Consider the following 24,480-nt stretch of genomic DNA (forward strand, 5'->3'; position numbering starts at 1 on the left):
AGGCAGGTCCTACAGGCCTTCATTTTGTTGCAGCTAGACTACTGTTCAGTCGTGTGGTCAGGTGCCACAAAGAGGGACTTTAGGAGAATTGCAATTGGCTCAGAACAGGGCAGCACGACTGGCCCTTAAAAGTACACGGAGCGCTAACATTAATGATATGCATGTCAATCTCTCATGGCTCAAAGTGGAAGAGAGATTGACTTCCTCATTACTTGTTTTTGTAAGAGGTGTTGACAAGCTGAATGTACCGAGCTGTCTAAATACTTGCGCACAGCTCGGACACCCATGCATATCCCACAAGACATGCCACCAGAGGTCTCTTCACAGTCCCCAAGTCTAGAACAGACTATGGGAGACACACAGTACTACATAGATCAATGACTACATGGAACTCTATTCCACATCAGGTAACTGATGCAAGCAGTAGAATCAGATTTAAAAAGCAGGTAAATATACACCTTATGGAACAACGGGGACTGTGAAGAGACACACACAAAGGTACAGACCCATTCATACGCACACGTTGTGATATTGTCGTATGATGGTATTAAACAGTCTCTGTTGTGGATATGTGCTGGTTTAGGGATGTTGTATAATGTACTGTTTTATCTTTAGCTCATTCAGTACAAACATAGTTCACTGTTTTTATATGGAATGTGGGTGTTTTGGTGTGTTTGGACCCCATGCCTGCCTTGGCAGCAGCTAATGGGGATCCCTAATACATACAAATACAAATTGTTTTCCTCTTTGATGTTGAGTTTACTATCGCAACCTTTTGAAGGCGATTTATTTTATAATTCAAATCTACTCTATAGGCTAGTTGCTGAGGGTCGACTTTTTCTGTTTGCTCTGCGAGAGATCAAGCGGAAAACGGGCGCTATCGTAAATTAAATTAGAATGACATTTTTCTGCTGTTAACGTTGATAGCTGTAAATTGTTGCTACGGATCAAAGGGTGGCTGGGCCAGCGGCCACGACAGTTTGATATTTCAGTTACACAAATTTACGTTACGGAGTCTGGCTTTAAAGGGAGTTTAGGCGACATCAAATTTTGTTCAAAGTCAGGGGATCAATAAGGACACATGAACATGTAAGTAACGTTTTATCCCGAATCAAAAGAATGTCAACACATCATAGTGTATTGCAAAGGCCACATTTGAAAAGGGCAACACAAGTACGTACTTGCCAAGTACTTTGTTTGTGTAGTATTTTATATTGCAAGTTCAAGAGATGAAACTCTGGGAGAGGTTGTAGTTGCTGAGGCACGTGTGTTTGTCTAATTGATGAGCAGGAGTGTGGGTGGCCGCTTATCTGCTGACCGGCCACGTTTATTTATTGAATTGTGTCCATCTCATGCCAACAATGAAGCCTCTGCCGCTCCCTCTCCCAACAGAACAATAGCAACACACACACACCAAGCGGTAGAACCTTCTAGACTGGTCATGGTGCAGTTGTAGCCTTTTTTTTTACATTTCTAATAGGTTGTTTACTGACTGCTCATTGTACTTCAGGCCAATGCAGCTCTCCAGGGTGCTGCATCCACGCCAATGTATTCAGTTAAAAGCAATGTGCCGGACAGGTATGCCGGTGGATCGTTCTAGATATTAGCAGAGGACATTTGTCCTCCCCCCCCCCAACTTGTCTTTCAGCCTGTGCTAGGGAGTTATGTCTGAGCAGCAGTTGTCAAATGAGCTCATATTGCATGCCTAGCCATGTGCTCTGACATGCTTTCTGATTTTTCATTTGTCAGATCATTTTAGGTACATAGATGACCAAGTATTAACTAGATGTACATTTTCTATTTTTAGAAAAATGTTAGGACTTGCTTTAGCTCTTTTTAAAAGTATTTTTGTGGCAGAATATAGTCTTAAGTTAAATAATTGTTCTGATTTACGTTGATAAACTACTATATCAAACTCAACTTGGTATTGTGGGGCAGGTAGATCACACATTTCATCAGAAATAACTACACTCAGACTACACTTTTATACACTCTCCTACTGGTATACCACAGTATGTGAAACCTGTAATTATAGAGTACAGAAGACCCTTGGTATTGATTAAGTACAGAAGGCATTGATGATGTTTTAAAGGGAAGTTTCTACTTCATATTTCTACTTCATATTCACCATCTCCAGCACCACCCCAACATCAACATACAGTATGTGAAAATGGCGCATATATTTTTTGTGTGAAAAAGATAGGATGATAAGTGTTTCCAATGACATTGTCAACCAATTAAGAGGCAATTGATTGTGTGTTGTAGTGGGCACACATAATGCACTTTTTCACTTAAGTTTCCATGTACCGATTAAAAAAAAATTAAAGTTCAATGTGTTTTCAATTCTATCGATTTTTGTCACAAACTGTTGCATTTAAATGGTAAATGTACCTACTCTGGTCTTGGCATGTGTGCTCTAGCCAACAGCTCGCAGATACAGTGCGGGTAGGCTGGTCTCCATGATGAGATTATTTTGGATAAGAGAATATTTGAGAATATCAGAATAAGACCCTCGATATTTATTGGAAATGAGCGTCAAGATCACCGTGCATTTTCACCACCATGTAAAGTTCATAAATTATTTAATGTATAGCCTAATAAACTGCATGGTTTCCCGAGTCGTCGTAGTGGGAGGACCACATGCCATATCATCGCGTAACTCCAAGTTTACTTCGATATGATGGTTATTATACACTACATGACCAAAAGTATGTGGACACCTTCTCGTCGAATATCTCATTCCAGAATCATGGGATTTAATATGGAGTTCCCCCTTTTGATGATTTAACAGCCTCCACTCTTCTGTGAAGGCTTTTTCTTGTAGATGTTGGAATATTGCTGCGCTGATGTTGGGCGATTAGGCCTGGCTCGCAGTCGGCATTCCAATTCAAGGTGTTCGATAGTTGAGGTCAGGGCTCTGTGCAGGCCAGTCAAGTTCTTCCACACCGATCTCGATAAGCCATTTCTGTATGGACCTCGCTTCGTGCATGGGGGAATTTTCATGCTGAAACAGGAAAGAGCCTTCCCCAAACTGTTGCTACAAAGCTGGAAACACAGAATCGTCTAGAATGTCATGTTGTAGCGTTAAGATTTCCCTTCACTGGAACTATGGGCCTAACCCGAACCATGAACAACAGCCCCAGACCATTATTCCTCCTCCACCAAATTGTTCAGTTGGTCCTATGCTTTGGGGCAGGTAGCATAATCCTGGCATAATTTTACTTTCTTTACTTTCAGGTCCACATGGAAGGGGTGGTATGGGGGAGGGTTTTCTCTGTTCACCGGGAGTGGTGCGGGAGGGAAGATAGAAAAGCATCCTCTATTGACAAGCAACCTTGGATGTATGGGGGGTAGAATAGATGGGGTGGGGACTGACAACCAACCTGTGTTGGTTGGAAGGGCTGGGAAACATGGTTTCGGGGTGGTGGACAGAGACATGGGGGGCTGGGGGTAATAGGATGGGGAGTTTGGAGTGTAGGCCTCCTTGTTTTATTAGGATAAATAATTGTACATACCATTTTTACTCTTACAAAATCCTGTTTTGGTGTGATCATCTCTCTGTATGCATTTCTTAGTTTTGTTTTTCTTTTAAGTGGCAGCCCACTGTTATAAGAACTGAAGATATGCATTGTAATTTATATTGTACCTGTAAAACCCCCAACGAACAATGACAACTCCCAAAATAATATCTTCTACCAATTTAGCGATACAGATGTTTTAGTAACCGCATTTAGTAACTGCATTAACACATTTTCCCCCAACTATTTACAAACTTAAATTTGGACCACTTTCACGGCATTTGAGACAAAAGCTTAGGTCGGGGATGACATCTTGGTCTACTTCTTTGCTATTTAAATCTGGAATCATAACATAATTATCATCTACCAATCAAAAGTTTAAGGCTGACCCCAATTAGTTGACTGGTCGATTGTTTGGTCAATAGGCGTTTGGTTGACTGATATTTGTATATTTTTTTGTAGTCGAGCAGTATATATATATCTATATATATACACAGTACCCGTCAAAAGTTTGGACACACCTACAAGGTCGAGGGTTTTTCTTTGTTTACTATTTTCTACATTGTAGAATAGTAGTGAAGACATCAACTATGAAATAACACATGGAATCATGTAGTAACCAAAAGTGTTAAACAAATAAAAATATATTTTCTATTCAAAGTAGCCACCCTTTGCCTTGATGACAGCTTTGCACATGCTTGACATTCTCTCAACCAGCTTCAAGAGGAATGCTTTTCCAACAGTGTTGAAGGAGTTCCCACGTAGGCTGAGCACTTGTTGGCTGCTTTTTCTTCACTCTGCGGTCCAAATCATACCAAAGCCAGGTCATCTGATGCAGCACTCTGTCACGCTCCTTGGTCAAATAGCCCTTACACAGCCTGGAGGTGTGTTCTGGGTTATTGTCCTGCTGAAAAACAAATGATAGCCCCACTAAGCGCAAACGAGATGGGATGGCGTATCGCTGCAGAATGCTGTGGTAGCCATGCTGGTTAAGTGTGCCTTGAATTCTAAATAGATCACTGGCAGTATCACCAGCAAAGCACCATCACACCACCACCTCCATGCTTCACGGTGGGAACCACACATGCGGAGGTCATCCGTTCACACATTCTGCATCTCACAAAGACATGGCGGTTGGAACCAATAATCTCTCATTTGGATTTCCACCAGTCTACTGTCCATTGCTCTTTTTTCTTGGCCCAAGCAAGTCTCTTCTTACTGGTGTCCTTTAGTAGTGGTTTCTTTGCAGCAATTTGACCATGAAGGCCCAATTTCACACAGTCTCCTCTGAACAGTTGATGCGTCTGTTACTTAAACTCTGAAGCATTTATTTGCGCTGAAATATGAGGCTGGTAATTCGAATGAACTTATCCTCTGCAGCAGAGGTAACTCTGGGTCTTCCTTTCCTGTTGTGGTCCTTATGAGAGCCAGTTTCATCATAGCGCTTGATGGTGTTTGCGACTGCACTTGAAGAAACTTTCAAAGTTCTTGACATTTTCTGCATTGACTGACCTTCATGTCTTAAAGTAATAATGGACTGTCGTTTCTCTTTGCTTATTTTGAGCTGTTCTTGCCATAATATGGACGTGGTCTAGGGCTATCTTCTGTATACCTCCCCTACCTTGTCACAACACAACTGATGGTTGGTTACTACATGATTCCATACGTGTTATTTCATAGTTTTGACATCTTCACTATTATTCTACAATGTAGATAATAGTAAAAATAACGAAAAAGCCTTAAATGAATAGGTGTTCTAAAACTTGTGACCGGTAGTGTTTATCTGACCAAATTAGGAAAGACATGAAGTGTAATTTTGTATTTTTAATTTATTTTTAATTTCACCTTTATTTAACCAGGTAGGCTAGTTGAGAACAAGTTCTCATTTACAACTGCGACCTGGCCAAGATAAAGCAAAGCAGTGTGACCCATACAACAACACAGTTACACATGGAATAAACAATAAACAAGTCAATGACACAGTAGACAAAAAAGAAAGTCTATATACAGTGTGTGCAAAAGGCATGAGGAGGTAGGCAATAAATAGGCCATAGTAGCGAAGAATTACAGTTTAGCAGATTAAGCCTGGAGTGATAAATGAGCAGATGTGCAAGTAGAGATACTGGTGTGCAAAAGAGCAGAAAAGTAAATAAAAACAGTATTGGGATGAGGTACGTAGATTAGGTGGGCTATTTACAGATGGACTATGTACAGCTGCAGGGATCGTTTAGCTGCTCAGATAGCTGATGTTTAAAGTTTGTGAGGGAAATATAAGTCTCCAACGATTTTATTTTTTTATTATTATTCTTTTTTTTTAAAAATTGCAATTCGTTACAGTCACTGGCAGCAGAGAACTGGAAGGAAAGGCGGCCAAATTAGGTTTTGGCTTTTGGGATGGTCAGTGAGATATACCTGCTGGACGTGTGCTACGTGTGGGTGTTATTGTGACCAGTGAACTAAGGCGGAGCTTTACCTAGTATAGACTTATAGATGACCTGGAGCCAGTGGGTCTGGCGACGAATATGTAGCGAGGGCCAGCCGACTAGAGCATGCAGGTCGCAGTGGTGGGTGGTATAAGGTGATTTGGTAACAAAACGGATGGCACTGTGATAGACTGCATCCACTTTGCTGAGTAGAGTATTGGAAGCTATTTTGTAGATGACATCGAAGTCGAGGATCGTCAGGATAGTCAGTTTGACTAGGGTAAGTTTGGCGGCGTGAGTGAAGGAGGCTTTGTTGCGAAATAGGAAGCCGATTCTAGATTTAACTTTGGATTGGAGATTGTTAAGGTGAGTCTGGAAGGAGAGTTTACAGTCTATCCAGACACCTATGTATTTATAGTTGTCCACATATTCTAGTCCAGAACCGTCCAGGGTGGTGATGCTAGTCGGGCGGGCGGGTGCGGGCAGCGAACGGTTGAAAAGCATGCATTTGGTTTTACTAGCGTTTAAGAGCAGTTGGAGGCCACGGAAGGAGTGTTGTATGGCATTGAAGCTTGTTTGGAGGTTAGTTAGCACAGTGTCCAAGGAAGGGCCAGAAGTATACAGAATGGTGTCGTCTGCGTAGAGGTGGATCAGGGAATCGCCCACAGCAAGAGCGACATCATTGATATATACAGAGAAAAGAGTCGGCCCGAGAATTGAACCCTGTGGTACCCCCATAGAGACTGCGGTCTGGATAACATGCCCTCCGATTATTCCGTAAAGTGAGTGTGGAAGAGGCGAAAGACAATTTTTTTATTAACAATGACATGCCACTGGGGTCTGACAACTTGAATGGAAAATTACTGAGGATAATAGCGGATGATATTTCCAATCCTATTTCCCATATCTTCAATTTAAGCCTTCTAGAAAATCGTGCCCTCAGGCTTGGAGGGAAGCAAATGTCAAAAATGGTGTTTGATCAGATACAATGCTATTTTACACTTTACAAAAATTTACGAGACATTCAGCACCCTTATAGGCAAGGACAGCACTTACACAAATGTCTGATTGGCTGAAAAAACAAATCATAAAACGATTGTGGGGGCTGTTTTTGTTAGACTTCAGTGTGTATTTTGACATTATCAATCATCGTTTGCTGCTGGAAAAACTGATGTGTTATGGCTTTCTGACCATAATTCTGTCCTTCTGATTCCTGTGACTCGCTCAATACGGAAGTTGTCAGATGATGCGGATGCTACGTTACAGGACTGTTTTGCAAGCACAGACTGGAATTTGTTCCGGGATTCATCCAATTGCATTGAGGAGTATACCACCTCAGTCACCGGCTTCATCAATAAGCGCATCGACAACATCATCCCCACAGTGATCGTGCGTACATTCCCAACCAGAGGCCATGGTTTACAGGCAACATCCGCACCGAGTTAAAGGCTAGAGCTGCCGCTTTCAAGGAGCGGGACACTAATCCAGACGCTTATAAGAAATCCCGCTATGTCCTCAGACGAACCATCACACAGGCAAAGCTTCAATACAGAACTAAGATTGAATCCTCCTACATCGGCTATGACACTCGTCGGATGTGGTAGGCCTTGCAAACGATTACGGACTACAAAGGGAAACCCAGCCGCGAGCCTACCAGATGAGCTAAATGCCTTTTTATTATCGCTTCGAGGCAAGCAACACTGAAGCATGCATGAGAGCACCAGCTGTTCCGGACGACTGTGTGATCACGCTCTCCGTAGAGCCAGACCCCATTTCGTGGTATCCAATTGGTAGGTAGTTTTGTCCCATCGCTGCAACTCCTGTACGGACTCCGAGGCGAAGGTTGAGAGCCGTACGTCCTCTGAAACGCAACCCAGCCAAGCCTCACTGCTTCTTGACACAACGCCCGCTTAACCCAAAAAAAGGTTCTGGCTCTATTGTCATTAAAGATCCATGAGCACGTATTTCAAGAGTAAGGGTGAGAACCCTGGTGTCCTGGCTTAAATTCCAAACTTGCCACTCATCATGGCCATTTTTACATTTGAGTCATATAGCAGATGCTCTTTGCAACTTAGTTAGTGCATAATCATCCTCAGCTTCCAGTTGGGTCATTCAGCCCCTCTTTTCCCCCTGCAGATATTGCCTAAGTTTTTGCTATAAATGAGTGTCAGTGTCAACGCATGGTCAAATATGCTCGAAACAAATAAATCGTTGATTACTATCCATCATTCTCTCTCTCTTCAGGCGATGAGTGATGGAGCCGGGTTCGGTGGTCCGTGCCGTGTTTGAGTTCCTGCCCAGCGTCTCTGAGGAGCTGCCCCTCTTCACTGGCGACGTCATCGAGGTGCTCAACGTGGTGGATGAGTTCTGGTTGCTCGGAAACAAGGATGGAGTCACAGGTGGGGGTCAGGGTTTGAGATTAGAGGTCACAAATGATCTCTGCCCAGATTAAAGAATCACGTCACTGATCTCTCCTTTTCTCCTCTGACTTATTGTCTCTTCCTCCTCTTTCTCATCTCAGTTTTTTGTTCCATCTCCCTCTCCAGGCCAGTTTCCCAGCACTTTTGTGGAAGCAGTCACCATCCCCAGCACCAAACCAGAGGATAAACTGTATGTGTGTATCAATGACTTCAGTACTGCAGAGCCAGGGAGCCTACCCCTGCAGAGAGGTATGTGCAAGCACACACACACCTCTTTACTAGTACATAAATAGATGGTCACTTCAAAAAGGGGAGAAAAGGGTGCTCTCCAATTAATCAAAAGTTTGGGTGTGTGGGTCTTAAAATGCGAGCAAGAATTGTGCTCTTGAAAAATAATCCCCTCAGAAAGATGACAGAGGCGGACACAATGTGGGCGCAGATAGCTAGGCTAATTATAGCCATAGCGAGTCAGTGGTTATGTGCTTGTACCGCGAACGTTAGCTGTAATGGCGCATGCAAACTACTTACTTGAGAAATACATTCATTGAAAATGTCCTCCTCGAGCTCCATATAGCTAGCTGCCAATTTTGTGTCTTGTGGGGATGTTTACACCAGAGCACAAACGGATAAGGCTCTGGATGGGTTTCCTACGCATCCCATTTCTGCCAAATTATGGAACCCAACCGATTCTTCTAGTATTGTGTGCAGACGTGTCAGAACATTGTAAATGTGGGAGGCAACCCGTCGGCCTAGGGAGACGACTATATTACTGAATGAATGAGCTCAACTGAACCGTAGGATCTCACGTGAAAGAACAGGGATGCAGTATTATTGACAACCAGTGAACAGTCCGGAAAACAATACAATTTCTGAATGCTGGTAGTTAACGTCTCTGGCGCAGCGACCCACCTCGACAATATCCGGTGAAATTGCAGAACGTCAAATTCAAAATACAGAAATACTCATAATAAACATTCGTAAAAGATACAAGTGTTATACATCGGCTTAAAGATGAACGTCTTGTTAATCCAGCCGCTTTGTCAGATTTCAAAAAGGCTTTACGGAGAAAGCATACAACATTTTCAAGCCAGGTAGAGGAGTCACGAAAGTCAGAAATAGCGATATAATTAATCACTTACCTTTGATCTTCATCTGGTTGCAGTCACAAGAGTCCCTGTTACACAATAAATGTTTGTTTTGTTCGATAAAGTCCCTCTTTATTTCCCAATAACTCTGTTTTGTTGGCACATTTTTCAGTAATCCACTGGCTCAATGGCGGTCACAGCATGCAGACGAATACATCCTAATAGTACCGGTAAAGTTCGTCGAAACATGTCAAACGATGTTTATAATTAATCCTCAGGTTGTTTATTGTCTAAATAATCTATAATATTTCAACCGGACAATAGCATATTCAATAGAAAGGGAAAAGAACGAAGGGCGCGCTATCAGTCACGCGCTCAAACCAGCTCTGGTTCCTTCTACAGTCCACTTACGAAATGGTCTCATTCTTCCTCATTTTTCAGAAAACAAGCCTGAAACATTGTCTAAAGATCTAGTGGAAGCCATAGAAACTGCAATCTGGGTCCTACCCCATTACATACTGTACTGGCATTCCATTGAAAACTACACACATCAAAAATATCCCACTTCCTGGATGGATTTTCCTCAGGTTTTCGCCTGCCATATCAGTTCTGTTATACTCACAGACATTATTTTAGGTTTTGGAAACTTTTGAGTTTTCAATCTATTATATGCATATCCTAGCTTCTGGGCCTGAGTAACAGGCAGTTTACTTTGGGAACGCTTCTCATCCAGATGTCGAAATACTGCCCCCAAGCCATAACAAGTTAACTACTTCTGAGTCTGTAAACAAACTGAAAGGGTGCATCCTGCCACCTGGAGGGTGTTGTCTGAACAGGAATAAAGACAAGGTTGGTTATTTACTGCCAGCTGATGTTATGGAATGTTTGTTCAGGAGTATAATTAATTGGCTAATTTCTCCTGAGTCCTGATGATCTGGATATGATTGTGATCTTTCCTTAACCCCTACTAAGTCCCACCCAGTTGACTACTTCTAAATGGTGAAAGTCCTCAATGGCGCTACAGATGCTGGTTCAATACCCGTGCCGGCCTCGACTAGGAGACCCATGAGATGACTGTAGGTTTTTGGTTTCTCTCCCTCTAAAAACAGAAATAAAATATTCTAAATAACAAACTGGCTTTATTTACAAATTAGTAACAATGTCTCACCCCATGTTCAAAAATTGCCTTTTTCCTCACTCATTTTACGTTATCTGAAAATGAAATAATCTCCAAAATATATATTTTTTAAACAAAGCAATTTATTATTATTAATTTAGAATTATATAAAAGCCCCGTGGACATTCTCACAGATATATTATTAACCCTGTTATTAGCAGGACAATATATTTTGGTCATGGCTCCCGAGTGGCGCACAATGGCATTGCCTTGCAGTTCTCCAGCTGTATCCACTGAAACAGCGGTGGGCGCAAAAGGTTCAATGCAAGGGGCATTGGGATGGGCCCGCAGAGCCGTGCACAGAAGACGGACCTAGCCCATGGGGAAGGGGGAGGGGTGGAACCCCGCCCCACCTGGTAGCACAGAGCAACAATTTTTAAGGAGCATTGCACTAATCATGGCGTTGACTGGGGAAACGTTCCCGCTGTTCTTAGTGCCAGTCTGCACGTTTAAACTAAAACAATGTGACTAATAACAGCGTGAAAAATTATCCTTTTTTGATATGAATTGGGAGGGCAGATATTATTAAATATTAAAGCATTAGACCTCTCACTAAAGGTGTCACTCAAAAGTTATACTTAAATCTGAACTGGCTTTAACAAAAAATGACATGAAAAGCACACATTTGTAAATCCCAAACTCAAAGGTAATTGGAAAGGTAGATACAAATGATTTGTGACGTTGGGGTTACAATAAAGAATGTAAACCAGATGCTGTGTTTTTATTTACAGTAGTGATGGACAGCTGGTGGCATTTTGAAAACAGGTTTTCAAACACTTGTAGCCCGTTTAGCAGGACAATAGACTCTTTATAGCCCGGCTACTGTAGGTGTGAACATCCCCCTACCTGCAAAAAATGACATTGCGACCAAAGAGAACAGACGAAATGGACATTGTTTTCATCAAGCCAGCTTCTTTCTATGGTGCTACCCGTTCCAGGGTTTGGACCGTAACCACGAGAGGACTTGAAAATGAGCCGGAGCTGATAGGATCACCTAAAGGTATTTGGTTTCGGTGCATTTTCTTAATATTTTTTTTATAGCCTATCAATGTGTAGGTGTACTGTGTAATAAAATCGATAATTAATTAAATAAAAATATTGTGTAATAAAAACATGAATGCTTTTTTCCAGAGTATACAAACATGCCTACAACCATCAGTGAACAAAGGGCTGGACAATGGGCCGCACCGAAAAAAATCTGCTCATCTGATGAAGGTGCACATGGATCAGATTCAAACTTTGAAGACCGAGATTGAGTCATTGAAGGCACACCAAGCAGAAAGAGTAACATTATCGGAGGGCAGAGATACGGGCGACAGCTGATGCATTGGTCCAGAACCAGGCGGCATTGGCGGAGAGACAGGCGGAGAATGACGCGTTGAAGAGGGCGCGGAACGAGATGGAGTCACAATCCATGCCAGGCACACCTGTGAGCTCTGGAACTCCACCTCCGACAGGCGGAGTCAACATACCTGGCGGGTTCATCAAGTTGTCTGTTCACCCTGACATTTCCATTCCTCTTATGACAACAGAACTTGACCAACTGCTCACCAGGCACATCAAGGGCCGTCCGGACCGTTATGCTGTTCTGCTATAGCCTAATAAACAAATGCAGGGGGCTTATATCTTCAAAATGCTTTATTATCCAAATGTAAAAGCATATACTGTACAGTACTGTATTTCTTGATCAGCATCTTTATGCTTTTGTTAATAAAATAATGATGAAAATACATTCTAAATGCCGATTTTTTTTTTTTTTATTTAGTTATGGATCCATAATGAATTACTAAGGGAATAAATATCACTGAATTGCAGAAATATTGGAACAAAATTGTCTAATGAAGGTAAACATGGTTGCTTACTGGAAAATACTTGTCGTACAGTGCCATTATGGCTATTAGCAGGGCTATATTTTGGCCTTTATGGGCCGCGCACAATTGGCCCAGCGTTTCTCTTCCTCTAAAAACAGAAACAAATGTTTTGGCCTTTACAAATATATTATTTTGGCCTTTATTCAGATTACATTTGTTCTCTTTGTTTAAAAAAAAAAAATAACAAAATAACCTAAAATATTGTTATATATTATCAAGGTGATGACAGTCATATAGCCGGCACCTACGTAAAGCTGAGTGACTCACTCATTCATGGCTTTGGATCAAAGTAAATAAGTACCAATATTTTGTCTGATAGTCTTTTAATAAAGAAATGTTATCCTGACCAGGACACCATGTACAGTATTATAATAGCCCATTATGGGCTATTAACAGGACAATATACCTTTACCAACACCTCTCTGTATTTTTATACTTTGTGGGTGGGGGCTCCCGCGGTGCAAAACGCATTGCTACAGATGCAGGTTCGATACCCGTGCCGGCCGCCACCGGGAGACCCATGAGGTGGCTTTTCGTTTTAATTTAGAATCCTCTATGTAATTGTTGGCGGAGAGTCACGTCATATTTTTCGATATACTGTAGGCCTTACGTAGGCTACATGCGTCTCACTAGTGTTGAGTAATGTGGTGTAGGTCTTATTTATTTAAAGAGCATATTGAAGTTAGAAGCAATTGGATTTGAAGAAATAGCCTACAACTATTTTAGCACCGTTTCATGCTGCTCTGAGACAAGCATGGGGTCTGGTCTTGATAAATCAATGAGATTTTTATTTTGACTGAATATCCATTTGGGTATTGGCTAGACTACAATTAGGAAATGTTATGCACTTAGTGTAACCTTTTATTTAATTAGGCAAGTCCGTTAAGAACAAATACTTATTTGCAAGGACAGCCTACTGAACCCCAGTCTCCCGTGTGCCCGCACAACACAGGGATTATTTTAGCTAAATAGCCCAGTACTGTAGCCTACTCCCGACCGTCACGTTGTACAGCGCCATATTTTCCGTTCCATCCTAATGGAAACCGAGGGTTTATAATATTAATCAAATTAATTAAGCAAAATGTCTTAATCAGTCCCATATACTATGGTCGTACAAAAAAAGGTTTTACATTCTCTAGTACAGACACTATTGAAGGCTATCAACTGCTTCCCAAAGATGCCCTCTGGTGGTCAAACTAGCACTAACTAGCATTAATGGTACCAGTGGTTGGCACGTGCCATAGAATTCTGCGGCACCATGCATGCTGTGCCGCAGTACACTGCAACTTTTTAAAGCACGAACCACTGTATAGAGGTCCTGGATGGCAGGGAGCTCAGCCTTAGTGATGTACTGGGCCGTACGCACTACCCTCTGTAGCGCCTTGCAGTCAGATGCCAAGCGATGATGCAGCCAGTCAATATGCTCTCAATGGTGCAGCTATTTAACTTTTTGAGGATTTGAGGTGCCATGCCATCTTTTCAGCCTCCTGAGGGGAATGAGGCTGGCCAAATAATAATCAGTGGTTATAGAGGGTGCAACTGGTCAGCACCTCAGTTGGCTATTCATAGCTAAGCATTGAGGTTGAGACAGCAGGTGCGGTAGAGCGAGTGAGGGATAGAGAGAGGGTTGAAAAAGCCGGTCCAGGATTGGGTAGCATGTCTGGTGAATAGGTCAGGGTTCCATAGCCACAGGCAGAACAGCAGAAACTGGATCAGCAGCACGACAAGGTTGCACATTCTGTGAACAGGAAGAACCCACTCAAGTCGAGTATTTTTAGGAGATACCAGGGATGTGCTTAAGATAATCAATAACTATAGATGCGACACCAAAAGCATCTTGGTAACACTTGACGTTCAGGCTCTCTACACTAATATGACGCAGGCCTACGAGCGCTCTCTCGCTATCTCCACACTAGACCAGAGGGTGTCTCACCTCTGTCTAACTTTATTCGGTCCCTCATTGAAAAAGGCCTCACATCAAATTACTTCCATTATGTAGGCAGTTTCTGCCAATGGGTTTGGGGTACTGTGGTGGGAGCTGCGTTCACTCCTAACTATGCAAATGTATTAAAGGGACACTGGGAGGAGACCTCAATTTATGATGTTCAGGAAAAACCCATATTTCCAGAATGTTGCCCTTTGGAAAAGATGCATAGATGACAACCTACTGGTATGGAATTTTACTGATGCTCTCCTGAGTTAATTTCTTATATTCATTTATCTGACCCAATCTCAAATTCACAGTAGACAGAAGTCGGGAAAAAAATTGATTTCTCGGATCTTTACAGTCCACAAAAACAAAAAAAACAAATTGGAGTGTACTATCTTCCCGCAAGGCGCAGAGTAGGAATAGACTTTTCCGTGCAGACAGTAACCACCTGGTACACCTTAAGTGGAACATACTGGTGGGTCAATTCCGAAAGACTCTGACCTAACTGCAGTACCGACCATAGATTTCGAGTGCAAAGCTAAGGATATGCCAACCAGCATCCCGCAATGCAGCTATGATAAGAATGTCATTGAACAGACCTGTGCTAGAGCAGAGACTGAACGTCAGTCTACTCGCTGGCACTAATACAAAGCAGGACCAAACGTTTTTCCAGTACAGCCCATGTGCCGGTCTATCGTGTTGAAACACTGGAACATCCTCAAAAGTGATCCAAATCTGTGAGAGTTGACAACATTGCCCCCTTGCCTTTGTTTTCAAACGTGTGCGCAATCTAGCTGATTCCGTTATGCACAGAATGCAGCTACCCAAGAAGTGACACATGGCTCCCAGGCCTGCCCAATGGTATTTACCAGTGTGGCCACTGTGTACATTGTGACAATACGACCAATACTAACATTTTTTAAAACCAGAGAACAGGTAAAGAATACAAAATCCAAAGCTTCATTAATTGTAGCACAACAAATGTCATATACTTGGACAAATCACACAGGACATTATGATGGCACCGGAGGAGATGGCTACCGTTTTACGGGCTCCTAACCAATTGTGCTATTTTGTGTGTGTGTTCGCGTTATTTGTAACTTATTTTGTACATAATGTTTCTGACACTATCTTATGACTGAAAAGAGCTTCTGGAAATCAGAGCAGCGATTAGTCACCTCGTACTGGACAAAGATTTTTTCTTTAACGAGTTGGATGTGAAGGATTTACTTCAGACACCGACAAGGCCCACATCCCCATCATTACCATGAAGAAGAGACTTGTAAGGATCCTTGTAAGGATCCGACGGCGAGTGAGTAATCCCCCTCTACCATCAGTCCTATTAGCCAACATCCAGTCATTGGATAACAAAACGGATGAGCTCCGATCAAGACTATCCTACCAACGGGACATTAAAAACTGTAATATCTTATGTTTCACAGAGTTGTATCTGAATGACAACATGCATAACATACAGCTGGCTGGGTTTTTGGTCCATCGGCAAGGTTGTTTTTGTGGACTTTAAGATTGGGGCGGCAGGTAGCCTAGTGGTTAGAGCGTTGGGCCAATAACCGAAAGGTTGCTGGATCGAATCCCCAAGCTGACAAGGTAAAAACCCACTGTTCCCCGGGAAGGCCATCATTGTAAATAAGAATTTGTTCTTAACTGACTTGCCTAGTTAAAGGTTAAATAAAGCTGTTGTTGCTCCTAGGTAAGACAAGGGGTGGCGGACTGATTTCCCTTCATTGGAACTAAGGGGCCCGAACCATTAAAAACAGTGCCAGACCATTATTCCTCCTCCACCAAACTTTACAGTTGGCACTATGCATTGGGGCAAGTTCTCCTGGCATCTGCCAAAACCAGATTCCTCCGTCGGACTGCCAGATGGTGAAATGTGATTCATCACTCCAGAGAACGCGTTTCCACTGCTCCAGAGTTCAATGGCGGCGAGCTTTACACCACTCCAGCGGATACTTGGCATTGCGCATAATGATCTTAGGCTTGCAGCTGCTCTCGGCCATGGAAGCACATTTCATGAAGCTCCCGACGAGTAGTTATTGTGCTGACGTTGCTTTCAGAGGCAGTTTGGACCTCGATAGTGAGTGTTGCAACCGCGCTTCAGCACTCAGCGGTCCCGTTCTGTGCCGCTGAGCCGTTGTTGCTCCTAGATGTTTCTACTTCACAATGACAGCACTTACTGGGGCAGCTCTAGCAGGGCAGACATGATCTGAATCTCTTCGAGTCGATCATATGATTCCACAAATGAATCTTCATGTGGATGGTTCGTGCACCTCTCTTATAACTGGGTAATTTCTATAACTTCTGCTGGGAAGCTTTTCACAACTAAACCCATGCATCACACAGTTGATTAAACTCCGGTAAAAAAAAATCTCCTCCTTTTTATAATGCCCATCGTTAAGTTTCAAATTAAATCACACTGCAAATTACAATGCACAGAAAGTTTCTTTGCATCACATGCTGCTGCATAATCACACAGATAAAAAACAGATAAAAATATAAAAGGGACATCGCACATCTGCTGGTTAATCTGTTTGATGAGGTTGTAGGGTTGACTTTTGAATCACCAGTGGTGCATTCACCAGGAACCAGTCGGAAGCAAATGCGTCCAAAACATGCAGGGAAACCTGAACTTGTTCAATAAGAAGTGCTCGTTTTGGTTTGCTACAGTGTGCACTAATGAATACAGCACTGCACTGGCACCTTGAATTAGAATTACTCAGGGCTCTTCTATTGATCATTTATGGGCCTAATTTATCAACATATACACTTAGTATATAAAACATGAAGAATACATGCTCTTTTAATGGCAGACTGACCAGGTGAATCCAGGTGAAAGCTATGATCCCTTATTGATGTCACTTGTTAAATCCACTTCGATATGTGTAGATGAAGGGGAGGACGGGTTAAAGAAGGATGTTGAAGCCTTGAGATAATTGACACATGGATTGTGTATGTGTGCCATTCAGAGGTTGAGTGGTAGTAGGTGCCAGGCGCACCGGTTTGTGTCAAGAATGGCAACGCTGTTGGGGTTTTCACGCTCAACAGTTTCCCAGTGTGTATCAAGAATAGTTCACCACCCAAAGGACATCCAGCCAACTTGACACAACTGTGGGAAGGAAGAATTGTAGTCGACGTTGACCAGCATTTCTGTGGAAGGAGACGGGTTAAAGAAATATTTTTAATGAAGGGGAGCAGACAGGTTAAAGAGATTTTTAAGCCTTGAGACATGGATTGTGTTTGTGTGCCATTCAGAGGGGGTGAATGGGGCAAGACAAAAGATTTAAGTACCTTTTGAACAGGGTATGGTAGTAGGTGGCTGGGGCACCAGTTTGTGTCAAGAACTGCAACGCTGCTGGGTTTTTCACGCTCAACTATTTCCCTTTTCGGTCTCCTCCTCACCCACTGAATGACGATTACTGTAAGGAATTCTTTCCAAATAATAAAAAAATTGAAAATAAACAAATGTACAGAAAGATCAGTGCGAAGGCCAAATTAGAGGATTCATGTTTTGAGGCTATTAAATCCTTTCAGTCTGGAAAAACCCTAAGGCTTGATGGCATACTCTTCGAGGTATAGCCTTTTTTTATATACTAAAAAGTCCATTGTTAGCTTGTTTTAACTAATCCTATGGAAATGGTAGTCTGTCAGGTACTCCTCAGGAAGTTCTGATTTCACTATTATTAAAACAAGACCCAGATGGCAAATATAAAGATCCAGTCTATAATGAATATGAATTGGGTGGGTTGAGATTATTAAATATAAAAGCACTAAACCTCTCTGAAAGTTTTACTTGAACCCTAAATGGTTCTCAGATAGATTACTAAGAAAAGATCATCCATTGTTTAAAAATTGCCTTTTTGCCTTTGTGCGGATTGCTATTTCTCATTTTTGATTAATTAATAATAAAACCTTTTTCAAAGTATCTCTCTTTTTCAAACAAGCATTGCAGAGCTGGCTTCAATGTCATCCCCCTGAAAATATAGGACAAATATTATGGCAACTCAAATGTTGATAAAATACCTGTAGTTATGTGAAAGATGTTTGAAAAGGGTATTTGGTTTTTAAATGTAAATTGGAATGGTAGAGTTATGTTTTTCATGAAGGTCTGCTCAATCCAAGATTACAACCAATTTATTACAGCATTACCCCAAAAATGCGGCTGGCAGCGGCAGGTGGTAGGGAACTGGTCTGTCTGCCCAATATATATATATAAAGGATCAAAACTGGTGGAGGAATAAAAATAGCATAAATAAGGAAGTATACCAGTTTCATTTGAGGACCAGGATGTTGACAGCTGTGCCATACAGATTGCAAAATAGTTCGGAAGAGATTTTTGATTCCATGAGTTGATATGTGACTCACCACCTGGATTTGGTCTTATGTAGCAACATTTGAAATGGTGTTTTTCCATTGGATAAAAGTAGAGACTCAGAGCTACAAAATGGTATATCACATACTGCATTTTTTGAGGAACAATGGGAAAGTAATTCTACTTTGAAAGTTGATAAACTTGTAACCTCACTTTTGAGAAAATGGCCTTTGAATGTTTTGGTATCAAGTGAAGTTGTCTACACCCATTCAGCAATGTTCACACCCTGTTAAGCTTTAGCTCCACCCATCTCGTTTCGCTCTCAGAGCGTTCAGAGCTCACACTTGACACTAGCCGATGATTTGTTTACCTCTGGATAACATGAATACAGCCTAACCAGCTCTGCTGGCAACAATTTCATTACGCTTTTTTTGCCGACGTTTACTGACACCGGCCATATTCAACAGGTGTTGTACACTTTAGCTTAAGACATGTAGATAGCTAGGTAAACAATGAACCGAGCTAGGTAAACTGTGTAAGATCACACACGTCATGTTAGCTAACGAGCCAGCCAGCTAACGTTAGCTAGTTAAACAACAATGAACATTGTGCCCTGCATGAATCTACTGTGAGCTAACCAACCATTTTCAATGTTAGCTAACTAACATTAGGCTCTAAGTAGCAAAGCAAATGGTTCTGGGATACCAATAATGTCATACACATAATGTTAGCTTGGGAGCCAGCTGCCTAACGTTAGCTAGCTAGCTAACAGTTCACTTTAGCTTGAAATGAAACGACCTTCTGTCAAAATTGGAAATGTGTAATATCTGAAAATGTAGTTGGCTATCTTACCTTTATACATCATTATGCATGATGAACGCGTCTCCCTGTCACGGATGCCCTTAGTTTGAAGATGTCATCTGGAGACAGGTGTTTTCTCCATGTCTTTAGCTATCATACTCTAATTCCACTGATTTCAAAACTCAATCCTCCAAAAAGTGGAGAGCAACACTTATGCAGCTCCACTACACAATACATGAAAAAAGCCACGTTCGACAGGATTACCAACATAGACTGACCCAGCTCAAATTGACAAAAGCCTTCTATATGGCAGACCAATCCGAACTCCTCTCTCGGCATGTCAAATTAAATGTTATTAGTCACATGCGTCGAATACAACAGGCGTAGTAGACCTTACAGTGAATTACTTACAAGCCCCTAACCAACAATGCAGTTTAACCTCTTTCAGCTAGGGGGCACTATTTTTATGTTTGGAAAAATAACGTTCCCAAGGTAAACAGACTATTTCTCAGGCCCAGATGCTAGAATATGCATATAATTGACAGATTAGGATAGAAAACACTCTAAAGTTTCCAAAACTGTCAAAATATTGTCTGTGAGTATAACAGAACTGATTTTGCAGGTGAAAACCTGAGGAAATCCAACCCGGAAGTGCCTTTTATTTGGAAAAATCCCTGTTTCATTGCCGGCCCATCCTCCATTTAAAGGGGTATCAACCAGATTCCTTTTCCAATGGCTTCCTCAGGCTGTGACCAGGCTTTAGACATAGTTTCAAGCTTTTATTTAGAAAAATGAGCGAGATTTATCAAAACGCGTCAGGTGTCCTTTGATTAGTTCCTGCGCCCGAGAGTTGTAGCTCGACATTTTCTTTCTCTGTAGTATTGAATAGTTTACCGTCCAGTTGAAATATTATCGATTATGTATGTTAAAAACAACCTGAGGATTGATTATAAAAAAACGTTTGACATGTTTCTACGAACATTACGGATACTTTTTGGAATTTCCGTCTGCCCTCGTCTGCCCTTCAGGACCGGCACGAGCTTGTGGTTTTCTGAACATAACGCGCAAACCAATTGTAGGTTTTTGGTTATAAAAATAATCTTTATCGAACAAAAATAACATTTATTGTGTAACTGGGAGTCTCGTGAGTGCAAACATCCAAAGATCATCAAAGGTAAGGGATTAATTTTATTGCTTTTCTGACTTTCGTGACCAAGCTAATTTGCGGCTAGCTGTTCTTACTGTTTTGTCTAGTGATTGATAAACTCACGAACGCTTGGGTTGCTTTCGCTGTAAAGCATATTTTCTAAATCTGACACGATAGGTGGATTAACAACAAGCTAAGCTGTGTTTTGGTATATTTCAGTTGTGATTTCATGATTATAAATATTTTTTAATTTTTAATTTTATTTGGCGCTCTGCAATTCAGCGGTTGTTTACGAAAATGATCCCGCTAAAGGGATCCGTGCGTCAAGAAGTAAAAAAATAGGAATAAGAAATAAAAGGAACAAGTAATTAAAGAGCAGCAGTAAAGTAACAAAAGCGAGACTACAGTGGCAATAAAAAGTATGTGAACCCTTTGGAATTACCTGGATTTCTGCATAAATTGGTCAAATTTGATCTGATCATCTTAGTCACAACAAAAGACATACATATTGTGCTTAAACTAATAACACACAAATTATTGTGTTTTTCTTGTCTATATTGAATACATCATTTAAACATTCACAGTGTAGGTCGGGAAAAGTATGTGAACCCCTAGGCTAATGACTTCTCCATAAGCTAATTGGAGTCAGGAGTCAGCTAACCTGGAGTCCAAACAATGAGACGAGCTTGGAGAGGTTGGTTAGAGCTGCCTTGCCCTATTAAAACACTCACAAAATGTGAGTTTACTATTCACAAGAAGCATTGCCTGATGTGAACCATGCCTCGAACAAAAGAGATCTCAGAAGACCTAAGATTAAGAATGGTTGACTTGCATAAAGCTGGAATGGGTTACAAAAGTATCTCTAAAAGCCTTGATGTTCATCAGTACATGGTAAGACACATTGTCTATAAATGGAGAAAGTTCAGCACTGTTGCTACTCTCCCTAGGAGTGGCCGTCTAGCAAAGATGACTGCAAGAGCACAGTGCAGAATGCTCAATGAGGTTAAGAAGATTCCTAGCATGTCAGCTAAAGACTTACAGACATCTCTGGAACATGCTAACATCTCTGTTGACGAGTCTATGATATGTAAAACACTAAACAAGAATGGTTGCCGCATGTCTGAAGTTTGCAAAAGTGCACCTGGATGTTCCACAGCGCTACTGGCAAAATATTCTGTGGACAGATGAATCTAAAGTTGAGATGTTTGGAAGGAACACACAGCACTGTGTGGAGAAAAAAAGGCACAGCACACCATCAAAACCTCATCCCAACTTTAAAGTATGGTGGAGGGAGCATCATGGTTTAGGCCTGGACAGCTTGCTATTATTGACAGAAAAATGAATTCCCAAGTTTATCAAGACATTTTGCAGGAGAATGTTAGGCGATCTGTCCGCCAATTGACGCTCAACCGAAGTTGGGTGACGCAACAGGACAACGACCCAAAACACAGAAGTAAATCAACAACAGAATGGCTTCAACAAAATAAAATACGCCTTCTGGAGTGGCCCAGTCAGAGTCCTGACCTCAACCCGATTGAGATGCTGTGGCATGACCTCGACAGCAGTTCACACCAGACATCCCAAGAATATTGCTGAACTGAACAGTTTTGTAAAGAGGAATTGTCCAAAATGCAGGTCTGATCCGTAACTACAGAAAATGTTTGGTTGAGGTTATTGCTGCCAAAGAAGGGTCAATCAGTTATTAAATCCAAGGGTTCACATACATACTTTTTCCACCCTGCACTGTGAATGTTTACTTGGTGTGTTCAATGAAGACATGAAAACGTAATTGTTTGTGTGTTATTAGTTTAAGCAGACTGTGTTGGTCTATTGTTGTGACATAGATGAAGATCAGATCAAATTTTATGACCAATTTATGCAGAAATCCGGGTACTTCCAAAGGGTTCACATACTTTTTCTTGGCACTGTATATACAGGGGGTACCGGTACAGAGTCAATATGCGGGGGCACTGGTTAGTCGAGGTAATTGAGGTAATATGTAGGTAGAGTTATTAAAGTGACTCTGCTTAGATAATAACAGAGTAGCAGTGGTGTGAAAGAGTGCGTTCCTGTGTAACTCTGGCAGTTGTTACCATCCTGTACCTGTCCCGTAGGTGTGATGTACCGATCCTGTGCGGATGTACCGATCCTGTGCAGGTGTTGTTACATGTGGTCTGCCACTGCGAGGATGATCAGCTGTCCGTCCTGTCTCCCTGTAGCGCTGTCTTAGGCGTCTCACAGTACGGACATTGCAATTTATTGCACTGGCCACATCTGCAGTCTTCATGCCTCCTTGCAGCATGTCTAAGGCACATTCACGCAGATGAGCAGGGACCCTGGGCATCTTTCTTTTGGTGTTTTTAGTGTCCTAAGTTTTCATAACTGTGACCTTATTTACCTACCGTCTGTAAGCTGTTTCTGTTTTAACGACCGTTCCACATGTGCATGTTCATTAATTGTTTATGGTTCTTTGAACAAGCATGGGAAACCGTGTTTAAACCCTTTACAATGAAGATCTGTGAAGTTATTTGGATTTTTACTAATTATCTTTGAAAGACAGGGTCCTGAAAAAGGGAAGTTTCTTTTTTGCTGAGTTTACATATGGACGAGCGATGTCATAGCGGAACGGACTAAGATCTAGTAGAATAGTATAGAAAACATTAAGTGACTAAGATACCATAGAATAGTATATAATACTGTATATACAGTGGGGCAAAAAAGTATTTAGTCAGCCACCAATTGTGCAAGTTCTCCCACTTAAAAAGATGAGAGAGGCCTGTAATTTTCATCATAGGTACACTTCAACTATGACAGACAAAATGAGAAAGAAAAATCCAGAAAATCACATTGTAGGATTTTTAATGAATTTATTTGCAAATGATGGTGGAAAGTAAGTATTTGGTCAATAACAAAAGTTTATCTCAATACTTTGTTATATACCCTTTGTTGGCCATGACAGAGGTCAAACGTTTTCTGTAAGTTTTCACAAGGTTTTCACACACTGTTGCTGGTATTTTGGCCCATTCCTCCATGCAGATCTCCTCTAGAGCAGTGATGTTTTGGGGCTGTTGCTGGGCAACACAGACTTTCAACTCCCTCCAAAGATTTTCTATGGGGTTGAGATCTGGAGACTGGCTAGGCCACTCCAGGACCTTGAAATGCTTCTTACGAAGCCACTCCTTCGTTGCCCGGGAGGTGTGTTTGGGATCATTGTCATGCTGAAAGACCCAGCCACGTTTCATCTTCAATGCCCTTGCTGATGGAAGGAGGTTTTCACTCAAAATCTCACGATACATGGCCCCATTCATTCTTTCCTTTACACGGATCAGTCGTCCTGGTCCCTTTGCAGAAAAACAGCCCCAAAGCATGATGTTTCCACCCCCATGCTTCACAGTAGGTATGGTGTTCTTTGGATGCAACTCAGCATTCTTTGTCCTCCAAACACGACGAGTTGAGTTTTTACCAAAAAGTTATATTTTGGTTTCATCTGACCATATGACATTCTCCCAATCTTCTTCTGGATCATCCAAATGCTCTCTAGCAAACTTCAGACGGGCCTGGACATGTACTGGCTTAAGCAGGTGGACACGTCTGGCACTGCAGGATTTGAGTCCCTGGCGGCGTAGTGTGTTACTGATGGTAGGCTTTGTTACTTTGGTCCCAGCTCTCTGCAGGTCATTCACTAGGTCCCCCCGTGTGGTTCTGGGATTTTTGCTCACCGTTCTTGTGATCATTTTGACCCCATGGGGTGAGATCTTGCGTGGAGCCCCAGATCGAG

At 41.8% G+C, this 24,480-nt stretch overlaps 1 protein-coding gene across 1 annotated transcript in view; it reads left to right on the forward strand.

Annotated features, from left to right (window-relative positions):
• dnmbp (dynamin binding protein) overlaps positions 1–24,480 on the forward strand; it is a 133,963-nt gene that overhangs the window by 23,060 nt on the left and 86,423 nt on the right. The window contains exons 2-3 of the mRNA XM_071346969.1: positions 8,186–8,340; positions 8,488–8,610. Of these exons, the coding sequence (XP_071203070.1) occupies positions 8,196–8,340; positions 8,488–8,610 (268 nt within the window). The 5' untranslated portion in view covers positions 8,186–8,195. The remainder of the gene's footprint in view (positions 1–8,185; positions 8,341–8,487; positions 8,611–24,480) is intronic.

Source organism: Salvelinus alpinus, chromosome 17, assembly GCF_045679555.1.
Source record: "Salvelinus alpinus chromosome 17, SLU_Salpinus.1, whole genome shotgun sequence".
NCBI lineage: Eukaryota > Metazoa > Chordata > Actinopteri > Salmoniformes > Salmonidae > Salvelinus > Salvelinus alpinus.